Source organism: Corapipo altera, unplaced genomic scaffold (assembly GCF_003945725.1).
Source record: "Corapipo altera isolate COAL_440 unplaced genomic scaffold, ASM394572v1 0, whole genome shotgun sequence".
NCBI lineage: Eukaryota > Metazoa > Chordata > Aves > Passeriformes > Pipridae > Corapipo > Corapipo altera.
The window spans coordinates 9,754,316-9,770,949 of NW_020884872.1; the positions used below are offsets into that span (position 1 = coordinate 9,754,316).

A 16,634-nucleotide genomic window follows, 5' to 3' on the forward strand; every position below is an offset into this window, starting at 1 on the left:
ATGAAATTTGGCTAAGGGCAAGAGAAAATTTCTCAGGAGTGACATTGCTCGATATAGCTAATTTTGACCTATTGGTCAAACCCCTGTGATTCAAGCACCAGCTATAAGATGTCACAATATAATATATTTCTAGGTTATTATACATAATTTAAACTCTCAGGATCCATCTTCTGCTTCAATTTAAGGCACAATCTTCTGAGCACATTGCTATAATCTAGTCCCTAAGGCAACAGTGACCTGTTTATCCAAAGAAATGGTTTTGTGAGGATGAGGCTGTCTGACCTCTTGTAATGGTAATAAGAAATGTAACAAAAGGTACCACACTTTACAGCACAGGGAAAACAAAAGCAAACAATCAACAGGGGAGAGGAGAAAGATATTCTGATAAAGGGTACTATAAAAATGAAAGCATCTTAGGAAAAGTGATTTAGTAGGTCAGGATGTCTGAGGAAGTTCGTAACATAGCAATGCCTTTGTGTAAAAGCAGCCCAAATTGGATTTCCCACGTATTGACTGTGTATTGAAAGTATTTGACTCTTATAGCAATGCTGAAGGAAAACAGCCTGTTTTTTGGGGGTTTTTTTTGGTGTTTTTTTTTTTTTTTTAATTTCTTACTGCTGGCAGTCCTCAAATAGAATTTTCTAAAGTAAAGCATCTCAGAATGATAAGTATACCACTGGAGGGGGAAACAGTGCAATTTATGGCTTTATAGAGAATTCTACAACTTTTAAAACTCATTCAATTCAATGAAGTAGTATTTTTTTATTTGAAACTTGTGAGAGCCGTACCATAAACAGAGGTTTAGATAATCTCCTGAGGTATATAAGTATTAAACCTTCTATCAGATGTTTATAAAAGTAATTTGAAAACCAGGAAGTACCTGCAGAATGGTGAGAAAAGAGAAACATTCTTTTGCTTAAGAATAAAATGTGATTATTTAATTTTCAAGTTTATGCTTCTTGCTTCAAAATAAGATCATTAATCATATAATAAGTATTTCCTCATATCTTGGTTTTCTTAAATTCTCTTTAACAGATTTTCTGTACTGTTTATTTAATTTATTGCTAAGAGTATATGTCTAGGATGAAGCATTGTACTTTTTGCTTATAATAGCTTACTTTAGAACATCAAGTAAGACAAAAAAATACTTCAAACTGAAGGACTGAGATGTGAGATGACAAATTCCTTGTGAACCATGGGCTATATTAAAGCAGGGTATCATCTTTCTATACTTTATCTATAAATAAATAGAGAGATTAGAGTGGAAAAGACATCATATGAGTCTTCTGGTCATTTTGATCTACAATTAACACATGATTTCCAGTTAAAAAACGCCCTTAAATCATAGTACAACACAAAGATCCATGACATTATGTTCTTAGGAAAAAAAAAACAACGGAGATAATACAGAAAAACATTACTGCTTGATATCTCCTGTTCAGAGATTTGGGTTAATTCAGCCCTTCCCATTTCATGTTACTTTTTTTTTTCTTTCTTCTCAAGTTCTACGGAAGTTCCAGTTTCTGCTTAAAGTTAGTTGTTCCTGTGATTTGTTTGCTTTGGTCCTTTGCTTTCAAGAGTTGTTAACTGGAGACTTTAAAAATTGTTACTGTCTCTACAAAGTAATATAGCTTCACAGAGATCCAGATTTAACACCTGATGCTGCCGTTTGGGACCAGAAACAGGTGTAACTAAACCCTTATTATAAAACAAACTTTATAAAAAATTTAAATTTGTTTGCAAGAGCTTATTTCCATAAAGTTGGTTCATCTTGGTGTTTGTCTGCAAACAAACACCCTTTTCTGTATCCACTGGTCTGCATTTGAAAGTATGAGGAGCAGCTGAGGTCACTTGGTCTGTTCAGTCTGGAGGAGACTGAGGGGAGACCTCATCACAGTTAAACCTTCCTTGTGAGGGGAAGAGGAGGGGCAGACACTGATCCCTTCTCTGTGGTGACCAGTGTCAGGACCAGAGGGAATGGCCTGAAGTTGTGTCAGGGAAGGTTTAGGTTGGATATTAGAAAGAGATTTTTCACCCAGAGGGTGGTTGGGCACTGGAACAGGCTCCACAGGGAAGTGGTCACAGCACCAAACCTGACAGAGTATAACATACACTGACACTACCTACTGTAAAATATACTACAACATATACTATAACATATAGCCCGATACTATAACATATAATGGTTTTACCAACCTCAGTATGATTGAGGACAGTGACTTTTGTCTGTCAAATCTAAATTAAAAGTTGTATCTTATGTGAAAGATGGATAATACAAAATGTAATTTTGTAATTCCCATGTTTACACATTAATTTAAAAATGCTTCTGATGAGATGAAGATTTCGTTTAGGACAGTTTGGAGAATTTCTAAAGAAGCAAGTATAAGGAAAGGATTTGTGATGGATTTCTGGTCAGATCATTCTGGATCAATCAAAATACTTTGATTAGGCAAAACTAAAGTATCTCCTGTTTAATTCTTCAGAGCTTTCTCCATTGAATAACTGAAAACTTACTGTTTTTTTCTGTTTACTATCCTAAATTAGGGAAAGCATGGTAAGGGAAACTGTCTGAGAGTTTTCGAAATACTCATAGTAGGTAACGCAAGCTTTAAAAAAACAGGTAGCAGAAATTTTGAATTCCAACTCTAATAGAAATACAACTGGAGGACAAAACTTAAGAGACAGAATATTGTATGCAGTGTTCAGAGTCTAAAAAAAAACAACTTCAAAACTGTTTGTCAAAATCGAAACTTTTTCAACAAATTTTCAGTTACCTCTTTCATGGAATCACAGAATATGCTGAGTTGGAAGGGAACCCATCAGGATCATCAAGTCCAACTCCTGGCCCTGCACAGGACACCCCATGTGTCTGACAGGGGAACTCAGTTCCATTTCTGGAACTCAGACAGGCTTGGTGCTTTGACCACTTCCCTTGGGAGCCTGTTCCTCTTTGAAAGTGTATATTTTTATTCTACCTTCAAGTGTAGCCTTGTGAAAATCAGTTGATATACAGGGCAGATGTTTCTACCTGTTGTTTTCTTAATGTATAAATTGTAATTATAATTTCTTTGTTTTAAAGTTTACATAAAGTTCTAATGGATCTGCAGAATCAGCAGCTGGCCCAGTTAGCTGACTGGCTGACAAAAACAGAAGAAAGGACAAAGAAAATCGATTTGGAGCCCCTAGGTCCAGATCTAGAGGACCTAAAGCGTCAAGTAGAAGAGCATAAGGTATGTTATGGTGTGCTTCCAAGGGCATAAAAAACAAATTCAGTTTTTGACATTTTAAAACCTCTACTCCTGCCATTAGAGCATAACAAAGTAATATGGAATCTTGGTTTAATATTTATTGTTCTCTACAGTTACAAGCTTTTGTAGAGGTATTTTATCACAAATCTGAGTTTTATTCTGATACAAAAAAAAATTACTTCCTTTAAACATACAGACAATATACTAGAATATATGAGGCAACTGTAACATCCTTTTATTACGTGGTACAATAAGAATATATCACATTTTTTAATACCTGTGTTTTCTTCTTTTTGCATGTTATTTTATCCCTTTGCATGTTGTAATAGTGATGATGCAGTGCTCAGACTGTATAATCTTGTTAGCACTCCTGGGACTCTGAATATGTATTTGTACAGCACTACTTTCTAACTGTAGAAAATACTTTTTAGTAATGTATTTGATTAATGGAAAATAACAAACTCATAAATGGAATGTAAGAGGGAATTTGGCCAATTTTTTTCCACTTTCCATTAGGGTAATTTTTAATTGGAAAAATTGAGATCTGAAAAGAGAGAGACTGATTGTGTGTAATAACTTGGTTTCATTTACTGCATTAAATTTTCCTGCTTCATATTAATTTAAATTCTAAAATAAATTAGGATATGTATCCATAGCACATGGTGATGATAAGGAAACACAGAAAAATAAGGAACAGAGATTATTTGTGAGGTCATGGAGATTTAATGTGATAACCTGTTAATGTTTCTACATCAGTGGCTCGAAGCAGTTCGTTTCCATAGTATCTTCAGAGATTTTAACACCTGATGCTTCATGGCCTGTGTCAGTGCTAGTCCAGGTTTTAGAGGGCAGGTCATCTGAAAAACAATTCAAACCGAAATCAGCTTTTACAGTTCTTTTACAAAGAGGTCAAATACTGCAAGACTTCATGATCCACCAGTGTGTTAAAGATGATTTCTTTGCATTCTGATTAAGGAGTGCTATTGAAGAAGAATACAAATTCTACAGCTTCTGCTGCTATTTGTGCTATCTGTCCTTGCCCTGTGAGGAGACAAAGTATTTCAGTACGTGGGTTTGCTAGCTAAGCACATATTCTGACATTAAATTTTCTTTTTTAAAAAAGACAGGTAATTATGAAATGGTAATTAGGGAAAGAAACGTGAAGGATTTTGAATACATGAGTACTAAGACTTGAATAACTTTATTTCTATGCATTTTATACTTGAATATTAACATAAAATGTAATCCTTTTATTTATGCAATCTCTTTATGCTGCTTCTTTCTAATAATGAGAAAAATGTGTGTTTAGCTTGTATTTGAAGATTCTGAGTGGAAACATTCATAAATCTCTCTTCCACATACTAGTTCTTCATTCTTGGTGTGTTGAGTTAGTCAACATTATTTATTTATGTGTATTACTTTTCAAATCTTTTTTTCCGTGCAAGAGACAATTTAGCTAGTATGGTGGAAAGAAAATGTTTAATTTTAATTACATTTGTACTCATTTGTTGTTTGTCTTATCCAGAAGTCAAAGAACAAGGTGTTTTCCATTCTTTCAATTATTGTGAGAAAGTTCATATAATTTTATTGTATGTTATATACAGCAAACCTACCTCCTATAACAAGGGTTAAAACAATGGAATTTTAATAGCACAGATATTGCTTCATTACTAAATAAACAAACAGAAAAGCAAAACCCAACACCCCTCATATTTCCTCTGAGTCTCACCTGTCTCTGGATGTACCAGAAACAATGTTTTGCAAATTAATAGAAGGACCAAAAAGTTAGAATATGTAAAAAGCAATGATGGTTTCAAATTAAACAGACTTCAGCAAAGATGATAGGTTTTGTTTGTTGTTATTCTGTCTCTGTTTCCTCTTTACCTTTATAATTTTGACTTCCCCTCTTTACCTGTTCATTAGTAGCTACTTTTCACTCTGTTGATTTCGTGTTATGTATCCCCCTTTGACTTATGACTTCCATACATCTGATTTCTTTTTTCTACTTTTTTCTCAATATTGTCAAAAAATATTGGTCTTGAGTTCTTGTTTGACTGACACTTGAGTTTCTCTGCTGGGTCCCTATAACTGAAAAAAAAAAAAAAAATCATTCAGTAATGTGTATTTGGACACATTCACAACATTCAGACCAGACAAAGAACACAACATTCTTTCACACTTCTCAGCATGCTGCTTAGTTCAGAAATATATGAGCTTAATATTTTGACAGTACTGAAAATTTTCTAAATGGGCTGAATTACTGGTGAACTCTAGAAGATTTTATGTCATTAACGAGGCACAGAGTTCTGGTGAGAAAGAAGTCTGTCATAGTCAATATGTTTTGGAATTGTAGTTAAACATTTCAGTAAAGAACTATTGTTTTTTTGCTGTAGTATTTTATGTATTTTTTCTCCTGTTGCAACTATCCCTTCCTTATAATTCTATAAAGGGAGAAAGCTACTTTTCAATAAAAGTCTGAGAGCTATTGAACTAAGTCGAATATTATATTGGAAATGTGTTAATTAAGAAAAAGTGTGCTTTAAATTGAACTGATTTTATTATTCTGAATTATTATTATACAATTTATAGTTAATAGATTTTAAAGTTTCATTAAGTTTCCAAAAACATCTAAGCTTTTTAATGCTAGGATTTTTAGTACTTCAAATTAATTCAAAATGTAAAATTAGATACTTCCTAAGTGTTCAAATAGGGGTGGATATGTCTTTGGGTACTTGGATGACCTAGGTAGATATTTTTATTTGCTTTCAACTACATAAAGTTGGAGTTGTGTAAGTTGTTCTCTGATAGATAGGAACTAAAAGAAGTGTGGAGTTTTATGTTTCTGTTGTTGCTATCTCCATGTATCAACATTTATATCCATACTACGTTTTAAGTCCCTGAAAATTTACTTTCTCTCTAACAAGCTCAAAAGAACTTGTTAGAAATTTCAATTTAACTTATTTGAACAGAGTGTGCTCTAGCCTTGAGATTACCCTTCGTAAATTCCTGCTTCAACAAGATCCTGAATGCAAACAATTTTCACCAATTAATTTCATGGTAAAAATAGACACTTGGGTTATAAAAAACAGTCCTTTACCTCAGGGTAAATTGAATCTGTCTGAGGATTAGGTAATGACTCACCTTTCTGGTTCATCTGTTCCATGACTTCTCAAGTCTTTCACGATGTGTGTGAGACTCCCACTTCCAAAGTACCATCCACTCCTGCACTTGCAGAGCGTTGCTAACTCTGGTTTTCTTCTGGGATGCCATCTGTCAGATACTGACTAACCAGGAAATAAAAGTCACCTTGTCCCTTGCTGTAGGCTTGCAGAGCAATGTGTTTATTGTTGTATGGCTTAAACAGGGGATTAAACCTGGGGGAAGCGAGCTGTGTTATACGCTCTGACCCATTAGTGCTCTTCCTTGATCAAGTGCTGGGTCATAAAATGTTGAGAAGTCTAAATTCCAGGGATGACTCTAACAATTATGAGTGCTTCACAGTCCTTGAGAATTGTTTTATAGTCTAGCTCTCTGAAGCAAATGGTAATCACCGGCATGAAAGTCAGAAAAAGGAGGATTCTTATATTGCCTCAAAGGCTATGCCCATGAAGGAATTAACTCTGAAATATGTGGTAAGAAATGTACACCTTAAAAACAAAATAATCTGTGAATTCCTTTCCTATTGCTTATAACCACATTTTTTTAATTTTTAATGTTCAAATAAAAGTAAGATGTTTTGCCAAAGAGGTTTAGAATGCATGATCTGATCTTCAGCAGAGGCTTACTTTTCGTACCTAAGTGAGCTACTGTACTTGAAAAAGCAGCAGTAAACAATGACATGGTGAAATTCAACATAGTTTGTAATACAACCAAGATTTCTATTATGACAAGGCAAATGTAGTTAGCCATGTTATTTTTCAGACTGTATCTATCACACTATATATGTACTAATTCCTAGGATGCACTCAGCTGAAGTATTCAGGCTGTAATCCAGGAGTTTGATTTCCCACATTCTTTTGTTGATTTGAAGCTAGAGACACCTAAAAAGTGTCAGGCAAGATACAGACCTGGATACCCTGGCCTTTTTTCAGGGGAGTGGTATGAGGGGTTCTTTCAAGTTTTATTTACACAACATAGAACCCAGTAATGTAAAAGAGTGGTTAACAATTGGAAGTTAAAAATACACATTTGGGTTTTAATACGCAGTATTTTCTTACTTTGGAGCACATTTTCTAACACATATCCTTCAATTATAGGCATTTCAAGAAGATCTGGAACAGGAGCAAGTCAAGGTGAATTCTCTAACCCATATGGTAGTGGTGGTGGATGAGAACAGTGGAGACAGAGCTACTGCTGCACTGGAAGAGCAGCTTCAGGTAATGACTGAATGACAATGCTTGTCTCAAAAACTTGAAATAAGAAATTTTAAAAATAAGCAAAACCAAATAGTGAATTTGTACAGAACCATAATTTTTAGATAATTAACGGTTATCAAGAAATATTAAGATTATTTCGGTTTTTCTAAAATGCTTATTTTGGAAAAGTCATAATTTACTTCCCATTATTTTTCCCATGGACATGTTTCTTAGAAAATGAAGGGAACAATCTCAACCAGTCCTTAGTTTCATTTCTCTGTTTCAGTGTACATCCTTTTCAGTATTTATGTTTTTTACAATAGTTTGTCATTTGAATTTCTTATGAGAAGACTTTCTAGAGGACTGGAATAGGGAGAATTTAGAAATTAGCAGCAACACCTTTGCAATCCAAATCTATTGTAAACTGCATTTTGGCCCAAAGCCTAAAAACAGAGAAAACCTTCCATGTATTTTATTTTCTAAATACAATTAATTGATTATCTTTAAAAGAATGACATATTGGAGATACATTTGTGATAAACCTAGCAAGATATTCTGAAAGTTTATTAAATATTAACTTTTTTATAATAAAAGTTTAGTACTTCACTTGCATCTTTAAAAAGTTGCTATTACTGTATTATTTTTATTTCAATGCTCTTACTGTAACTTCTGAATGAAATTAAATGGATAATTAATGTTGAAATGCATTGAGGGAGGGTTCTCTTGTGTTGGTGGTCAGATCTTCAGGGACACTGCTGAAGAGGAATCACAGTACTGCAACCAAGATTTCTTCTATTTTTCTCCTTCAGAAAGGAAAAAGTGCTTTTCCTTTATTTTACCTCATTACCCAGGAAAATAAAAATGTTGTGTTTTTTGAGTCATTAGAACCCAAGCTTTCTCTAGAGAAGTTAGCAATACATTCAGCTGGAAGGTAAAGCTGTAGCACAGATAGATATCTGTGTGCTGTCTTAAATCTACCTGACTTGGGTACACAGCTCAGCCGAGGTAACAATGCAGCCTCTACTGATCCATAACTATTACTTCCTTTTAACTTCACCTTAAGTGTTAGAGCTTTGGTGTACCTGCTCAAGATATTCTTAACCTTCCAAAATTTCTTGCCAGCTCCTTGTATACTGTTCAGTGGAATAAAACAAATCCTTTGCAAGAACATGGCTCCAGAAGCTAAGCTAAACATGTAAAATGTCTTGAATGCTGGCAAACAGTATGTTCTTGCACAAAGGCCTGGAGTAAAGTACAATAAAAAAAAATAAAAAGGGAAAATTACGGATGGTATTTGATATTTATGGCACTTCATGAATTAGATGATGTACAAATGAGAATTTTTAATTGTGTGAAATACAAATGAAAGATTAGTGGATTACTGGATATTTAATCTAATTCCACAACTTCAGAAAGACATCTGAAGAGTTAAGAGCACATCAGGTGACACAGCTGCATCATCTATTATTACCATGGTTGCAAAGGTACCATTATTATACTTTGGAACTTCTGCGACTGACCCAGATTACAACACAACCTGAAATGGAACTCAGACATTATTGCAATACCTTAAAGAGACATAATGAATGATGAGTGTAAATGGAACACAATGGAAATAAACCATTTGTAACTGTAATAGTGGTGAAGGCATCTGATATTGGGATAAAGTGTGCTCAGTTGTTACTGTCTTTGAAAAAGTATATTCCTTGAAAGATGCTGGCAAGAAAATTGCTGAGGCCCCTCATCTGCAGCACGTGCCTCCTCTGAGCAGAGCGTGGGGTGGTGTGTGACAGTCCATCTGCTGGTCTGTCCCCTCTTTGAATCACACTGTCTTACAGAAGAATCTTAGAGAAAAGCCTGATAATCCCATTGCTGTGGAAGTCAAAGAATATGTATGAAGATTGTAGATGTTAATAAACCCCAAATACAGATATAAAGCTGTGGGGTTTGGAGCGTTAGGGAGGTGTGGAGACTTTCATACTGTAATGCCCAGGAGAACTGACTTACCACAGACCACCTACTATCCTAGCAAGATATTACACCTCTTTTTTTTGTGTACAGAAACTGTTTGGAATTCTTTTTTTTCGTATCACTTGCAATCTGAATATAAGCACAGGAGATAGAACGTGTTGGCAGGCATGACCATTAGAGGATTTGACAAAAAGCACAATGGAGCAAAGTTCAAAGCTTGATTATGTATCTGATTTGTAAAAGCAGAACAAAACAAGAGCATGCACTGTCAGACAAAAGAGCTTGATAAGGCTGGCTCACTGAGATACTGGATCAGATTTGGAAGAAAGTGAACAGTTATTTCCATGTAATAGTCAGAGATGCATTTTCCAAGCAGGTGTAATTCAGTTCTACCTTTCTTTTTGAGACAGTGATTCCTGAAGTATTTTCACATATATATAAATATCTATCTCTATATTTTTGCAAGTGTCTGTATAAGAAAATTTTTAAAACCTAAAATGAACTTTTAGAGATTTTAAGTCTCAAAAAGGATGACAAGAATCTATACTGACCTCAAATGAACTGTATAGAAGTTCTTAAGTTTTATTACATATGCAAAAAAATATCTGTTTAAAAGGCAGTTAATAGCATAGAAGCCAGAAGTGTCCCCTGAAACAAATTATCCATAGAAAATTTAACCTTGCTTGGAAAAATAAACGTAAACACAGTTGCAGTGCTTCTCTTACAAGCAGCTGTCGCCCCAAGGTACTTTGAGAGACTACAGCTAGTCTAGGTGAGTGTGAATATTAAAACTACTTTTACATTACATTGCTTACTTAATATATCAGTATGTGACAAGTTGGGAGGCTCTGTTTATGCTGCTACTGAGAACTGACTATTTAGGCTTATAACTCTGAGATCCCAATTAAACTCAATTCAAAGATTTACCAAGGTAGCTGCTAAGTAAGACTCAAATCCGTATTTAGTGCTGCATAATCAAAGGACTGTACTAGCAAATCTATTGCTGTAATCTGACTCTTTCCATAGGAAAAATATGGGAAATTATCTTCAGTGCAGAGAAATGGCTGGATAATGTACAGAAACCATGAATGCAGGGAGATTTTTTTCCTCTAATTATACCCAGCAGACAACAGGTCCCTTAAGAACTCTTGTGGACTAGCTCAAATTGGAGGCTTCCCCAGGCTCCAGGGGTCAGGGTCTGTGCTAGAAAGAGATCTGCGTTAAGTGTATCATATACTACTTGATGGCTTATTCCCCTGCTGAGGGAAAGGAACTGAGAGTTTAATTTACACAATTACATATTCATATTATTCAGGGTACTATCATTTAAATGAAGATGATGTATGGGTAGTTCTTGTAAAAATACGGCAAAGTAAGTGAGGAATGTTAAAGAATTAATAGAGTATTTCAGTTGGCTCACTGAATATCTATGACAAGAAGTTATCTCCTACAAACTTCAGGGATTTCCAAGACCTGCTCATACCTGGGAAGTTGAAATCTCACATAAGGATGAGGGCTACTGATACAGAAATTTCTCTTAATTACCTATAGAATAACTCATCCTGGCTGGGCCATGAGTGGTATATACCCACTACAGCATCATTTTTTCCATCCGCTCAATCCTCACCCAGAGGGTGTCCTGCACATCATCACTAACTGCAAGGGCTGTGCAATCCAACCTCTTAAACCTCACCTGGCCTGCCTATCCCTTCTGAACAGTCTGTGGTTCTCCATCCCAGAACTCCAACTGTGGGACTCCTTCCACTATTACCGATGATATCACAGCCATGAGACTTGACCAGTGCCTCCAGTTCATCCCGTTTGTTTCTGCATGTGTTGGTGTACAAGCATTTCAGAACTACACACACGGCTTATTGCTGCATGGTAGAAATTCTATGAATGGGCCAAATATTCTCTTTTAAATAACTATTTTTGGATATAGGCAAAAACGTATTTCCACTTCTCATTGCTTAAAAAGTGGACAACCGTACCTGATTTGAAGAACATCTTTCAAAAAACTCTTAGCTGCAGGCTAGAAGTATATTATTTCACTTTTTATACATTCACTCCAGCATTCTCAAGAGTTGTGTTGGTTTTACTCATTTTCTCCTGTTCTCCTGCTTCCTTGCCGTTTAGCAGACTAGAAATATTTAATCTTCTGCTTTTTCTAGTCATAACAAATATTCTCTCGGAGACATCTCAGTAGGAAAAAAATTTTTTTTTGCATACAGATTTCTCTGAAAATTTGTTAGGGCTGTAAAAAGAGGCCTTTCAAGGGAGCAGGAGGACATTTTACTTGTTAGTCTGGATTCAGTCAGTTTCTCTGGAGATTTGTTTTCCCAGGTTTCGGGGAACAAAGCATTTGTGTGCAGTCTGCATTCCTGGGCATCACACAGGCTACTTGCAGCATTGACTACTATTTGATGTCAAGAGGGAGTTAAAGTTGAGCACCATATGATTTAGTAGTCAAATGTTACTTTATAAATAGACAGTCCTGACTTGATATTTCAGACTTGAAACTTCATGTCTTAAATGTATTCAACCAAACAGTGTGTCTTGATCTGATGGTTGTTAAGACCTCTCATGAGAAAAATCAGCTTTAAGGCAGGTCACAATATTAAAACTTTTATCAGTGGTCAATTTTACTTAATTAAAATAAAAGATCTTGTCAAATTATTGAGACAAAAAAAAAAGATTTTGTGCCTTTGGAATCATATTTTTAGAATAGTATTTTGTATTGACTCAGGAAGACCTTTTTTGCCATGCTCATCAGTGTTTTTCTTAAAGTAAATACAGAGTCACGTATTTGATCTTATACTCTTGAGGCTTTGGTGTTTTCTAGATAATAAAAAAAAATTATTTTTCAAGGTATATCATAGTGACAAAGGCAAGTTGATGAAGATATTAGTGCAGATGTTGAGAGTAAATTATATTTTTCATGAAGATTGTTAACAGAAGTCAGCTGCTTGAAAGTGAAATTAAAAATTACTCAGGTATGAGAATTTTTGTAAATTAGCTATGAGGAAGGATATGGTTATGATTTTTGAGCTTAAAATTAGCAAGTTAAAAAAGATTGGTTGAATATGAAAAACTAAACAAGTGCTAGATATTAGAGATCTATCTCTTAAGTTGTCTTCTGGGCTTGGAGAAAAAGAAGGAAGGAAATGTTGAGGCTGTCTTGAGCTAAACTGGAAATCTAATCAGATTCAGGACAAATAAGACTAAATGTAATACATAATTTTGTTACATTAAGACCTTTAGGTATTCAAATCAATTAAATAAGTCAAAGTATAATTTTTTTAGAAAAGACATTAGATGTTATGGTATTCATATAATTTAGCCTGTGAGGCTGATAAATACTCTTTATAAAATCGTAATATTTTTATAGAAGGAAAAAAAATAATTAAAAAAGGACAACTTAGAGCAGCTGTCTGAATAATTTCCTGTGCTGTTCTCTGTCATAAAATTTTTCAATTTTATTTAATAATGAATGGGTAAAATAAATGAATAAAATATGTTCTACTCTATTTCCTGATAAGTTGAGACCATAAATTTCACCAGCAAGTATTTGTTTCTGTTAGTATTGAAATTAGCTTTATGAAATATTCACATTCAAAACCTGAACTTTTTTGTATTTGTTTGAATTAGTGATCTTTGATCACATTATGTTTAACAGAAAGCAAACACCAACATTAAAATTATGTGATTTTAATGTGAAATCACAATCTTAGATTTGCAAAATAGCTTGGTTCTGTCTAGATATAATTAGGAAAAAAAGTGATTTATCCATTACGGAATTTCAAAAATATACCAGAAGTGTGATCCCAATATTAAGACTAGAAAAGAAAACAACTCGCTCAAAATCTACTTTGTATTTATGCAGTAACTGACTGAAAAGGAAGATTTGTCTATTCTGTGAAATATATTTGATCTGTTTAAGAATTGATGTGTTTTTAAGTTAATGTTATTTTGCTAGTTGATTGGAGATAGTTTTCATTTTTCTAAATTGAGACAATATCTAATATGATATTACTCTATGGCATGGCAGCTGACTGTTTAGTCTGAAAAATTTATTATGGTTTTAGTGCCCACTCAATGAAAAATGTTGTATCTGCTGACTTTTTACTTTGACGTAAAATTTTTAAAGCAAATTAAACTGGCTTTCTGAAATTTTACCTTTCATTTCCTAGAAAGTGAAAATAAAATTTTTTGTTACTGGTAGAAAATAGAGTACTAATTTCGATCTCTTAGTTTTAAAAATCCACCACTTTGATGCTGCGTTTCTGCCAAAATTAAATTATAATCTCTATGGAAAATATGTAAATATGAAAAGTATAGAATCGTATAATATCTCAAGTTATAAGAGTCATAAAGTTATTAAATAAGGAAGAAAATATTATCCTTTCGTCCGGATGTCCTTTTGAAGTAGATGAAAAAATAAGTATGCAGTAGTATAGAATATCTTTCAAATTTAATAAGGGCGGTTTTTTGTTGTTTTTTGTTTGTTTGTTTCTTTTGGGGGAGCACATGAATAATTTGCATATGATGCTCAGGGGAAATTAAGTCATTGTAAATCATTGCAATAAATGTTTTATATCCTGTTGCTCTATCACAGCAGTATTATATATCCTCCTTCAACTTAAACATTATTTAATAAAGGCTAGTAGGAATTTAAAAGGAAGGAATAATGTTTGATTTCAACTAAAATAAAGAAGAAGAAAGTAGTGTTTTGTGTAATTTTAAAATGTATGTAATAGCATATGCTACAAATACCTGGGAAACCTGTGTGACGGTGTGCTGGTGTTTTAGCCTATAACCTGGGGGGTTTTCCACTGCAATATTTTAAAAGAGGTAGGAACTTTGATCAACTGCACTGATGGTGCAACTTAAAAACCAAATACTTTTTTGCTTTGACCACATCTTTGAACCATCATAATCATGTATCAAGTTTTTATGTTTTGGACATCATAAAATTTTGAAACGGAGACGTTTTTTGGAAGTGTAGTACTAGAGACTTAATAGACAACTGTGTCTGTGGATTAGTCTGAAAACACTCTGATTTAGGACCTATTGTTTTCCTATTCTCTCCACTATTTTTTTTTTTAAATAGTGCGAAGATCCATTTCAGTTTGATATGCAACATATTTTAAGGGCATAAGAGTAAAAAAAAAAGTGAATTAGGATAGTGTTTTCATTAAAAAAAAAAAAAGAGTTTACCTTGCTTAGGGGAAAAAAAAAGTAAACCAATGCAAACCTTTCTTTTGTGTTTCTTTCTAGCACTTTGGAAAACGATGGGCAGCAATCTGCAGATGGACGGAAGACCGATGGGTCCTTCTGCAAGATATTCTTCGTAAATGGCAGCATTTTGCAGAAGAGCAGGTGAGTAGTTTTTCGCACTTATAAGTTGGAATGTTCTTCAAAATATTGCACTAAGAAAGGCCTGACTGAAGCTTTTTCTCTCCAATTTAATTTCAGTGCCTTTTTGATGCGTGGCTTACTGAGAAAGAGGATGCTGTGACCAAAATTCGTACAACTGGCTTTGAAGATCAAAATGAAATGCTGACCAATCTAAGCAAATTAGCTGTATGTATTTTTCGTTCTTCTATTTTATATTCAACTTTCTTAATCTGATTGTGAATGCACTTGGCTTTATCCCACTCTCAGACCATATGGTTTAACGGAACAGCTACGGAACAGCTGTTTCATGCTATGGGAGTGGACATTGAGTCCTGTGGATGGAATAGGTTGGTCCATAGCCTTTGCTAATGGAACCAACAGATACAGATGTTTTTCTTGATTAGCTCTTAAGTCAAAATCTTATGAACTAAAATAGAATCTGGGTGTCTTAAAAAGATGTATACTTTTATACTGTCTTTGTTGATACTGTTGGTGTATATGTTGTGTGTGAGATGGAGTATATGTGTATATGTGCAAAGACATATGCATGAGTAAGTACTTATAAAGCAAACCCTGTTATACATTCCTTGAACTTGAAAAAGCTAAAGGCTTAAAGTTGTGAGATGTTGAAATTAGTATTACTTCACAACTAGACCTCAACATCAGAAATCTAGTCCTCAAAATGTCCCTCCCTTTATGGAGGGAATATAAGTCTGACTGGCCTAGAAAGATGCTGTGCTTGTAGAGGTGAAAAACTTGTCACACCTTAGACTTGCCAATGGTTTTATAGCAGTCAGGCATTTGTAAAGAAAATTATACGATATGTGCTATTTTTGCATTTAATGATGAATGTCTGTGCACTTAGAGGAAAGGAAACAGTCATGTCAAAGCTTTGGTTTAAATAGGTAAATTAATTTTGCTTTAAAAAGAAACATGATTGATAAACTTCTGTTCAAACAGAAATATTATTGTCTTTTTTTTTTCAAATGGGGGAGAGAGGAGTATCCTAGACATTATTTCAAGACTTGTTTTTACAGCCTACTAGAATTTTTAAGGAATCAAGAATTCTCCATTTATTATTAATGACTTATTAATAATTGTTTATTAATAATAATTATGTTAATAGAGTTATTAATAATTAATTATCTATTATAATTTACTATACCTATCTTATGTATATCTAAGGCTCAAACTTAGATCTTCAAAAATTAATTTAGGATTTATGTCTTTCTCATCATTCTGTATTATAAGCAAAAACACTTGGGCTTTGGGTAAATAAAAATACCGTGATGTTTCTGAAGTTTAAGTGATGTTTTTAAAATTTACTCTATTTTATCCTCTCATTTACAAATGTATAAATTTTTAATAAAGTAATCTTATGGCTTGAGTATTTAATTTCTAACTACATTCTGTCTGGTCCAGAATTCGCAGTAAATGATTGATTTGTAGAATAACTAAGTAGTTATTATTTGTTGATTTTTTTTCTCCAAAAGTCAAGACCCAAAAGATTGACTTTTAGCATAATCTTAAGACACTGTAATTATGCTACTACATGTAGGCTTCTTTTCCCCCTCCCTTCTCTTTCCTTCTGCAACTCTTTAAGGATTAATAAAAAAATGCATTTAGAAGTACAGATGTGGATTTTGATTAAAGATTACTTAGG

The 16,634-nt window shown here is 33.8% G+C and overlaps 1 protein-coding gene across 11 annotated transcripts in view; it reads left to right on the forward strand.

Moving 5' to 3' along the window:
- The window catches only part of DMD (dystrophin), a 918,699-nt gene that overhangs the window by 201,655 nt on the left and 700,410 nt on the right, over positions 1 to 16,634 (forward strand). For all 11 annotated transcript variants that reach the window (XM_027636380.1, XM_027636395.1, XM_027636430.1 and 8 more), the window contains 4 exons: positions 3,080 to 3,230; positions 7,505 to 7,624; positions 14,852 to 14,953; positions 15,050 to 15,157. In XM_027636380.1, coding sequence (XP_027492181.1) covers positions 3,080 to 3,230; positions 7,505 to 7,624; positions 14,852 to 14,953; positions 15,050 to 15,157 — 481 coding nt within the window. The remainder of the gene's footprint in view (positions 1 to 3,079; positions 3,231 to 7,504; positions 7,625 to 14,851; positions 14,954 to 15,049; positions 15,158 to 16,634) is intronic.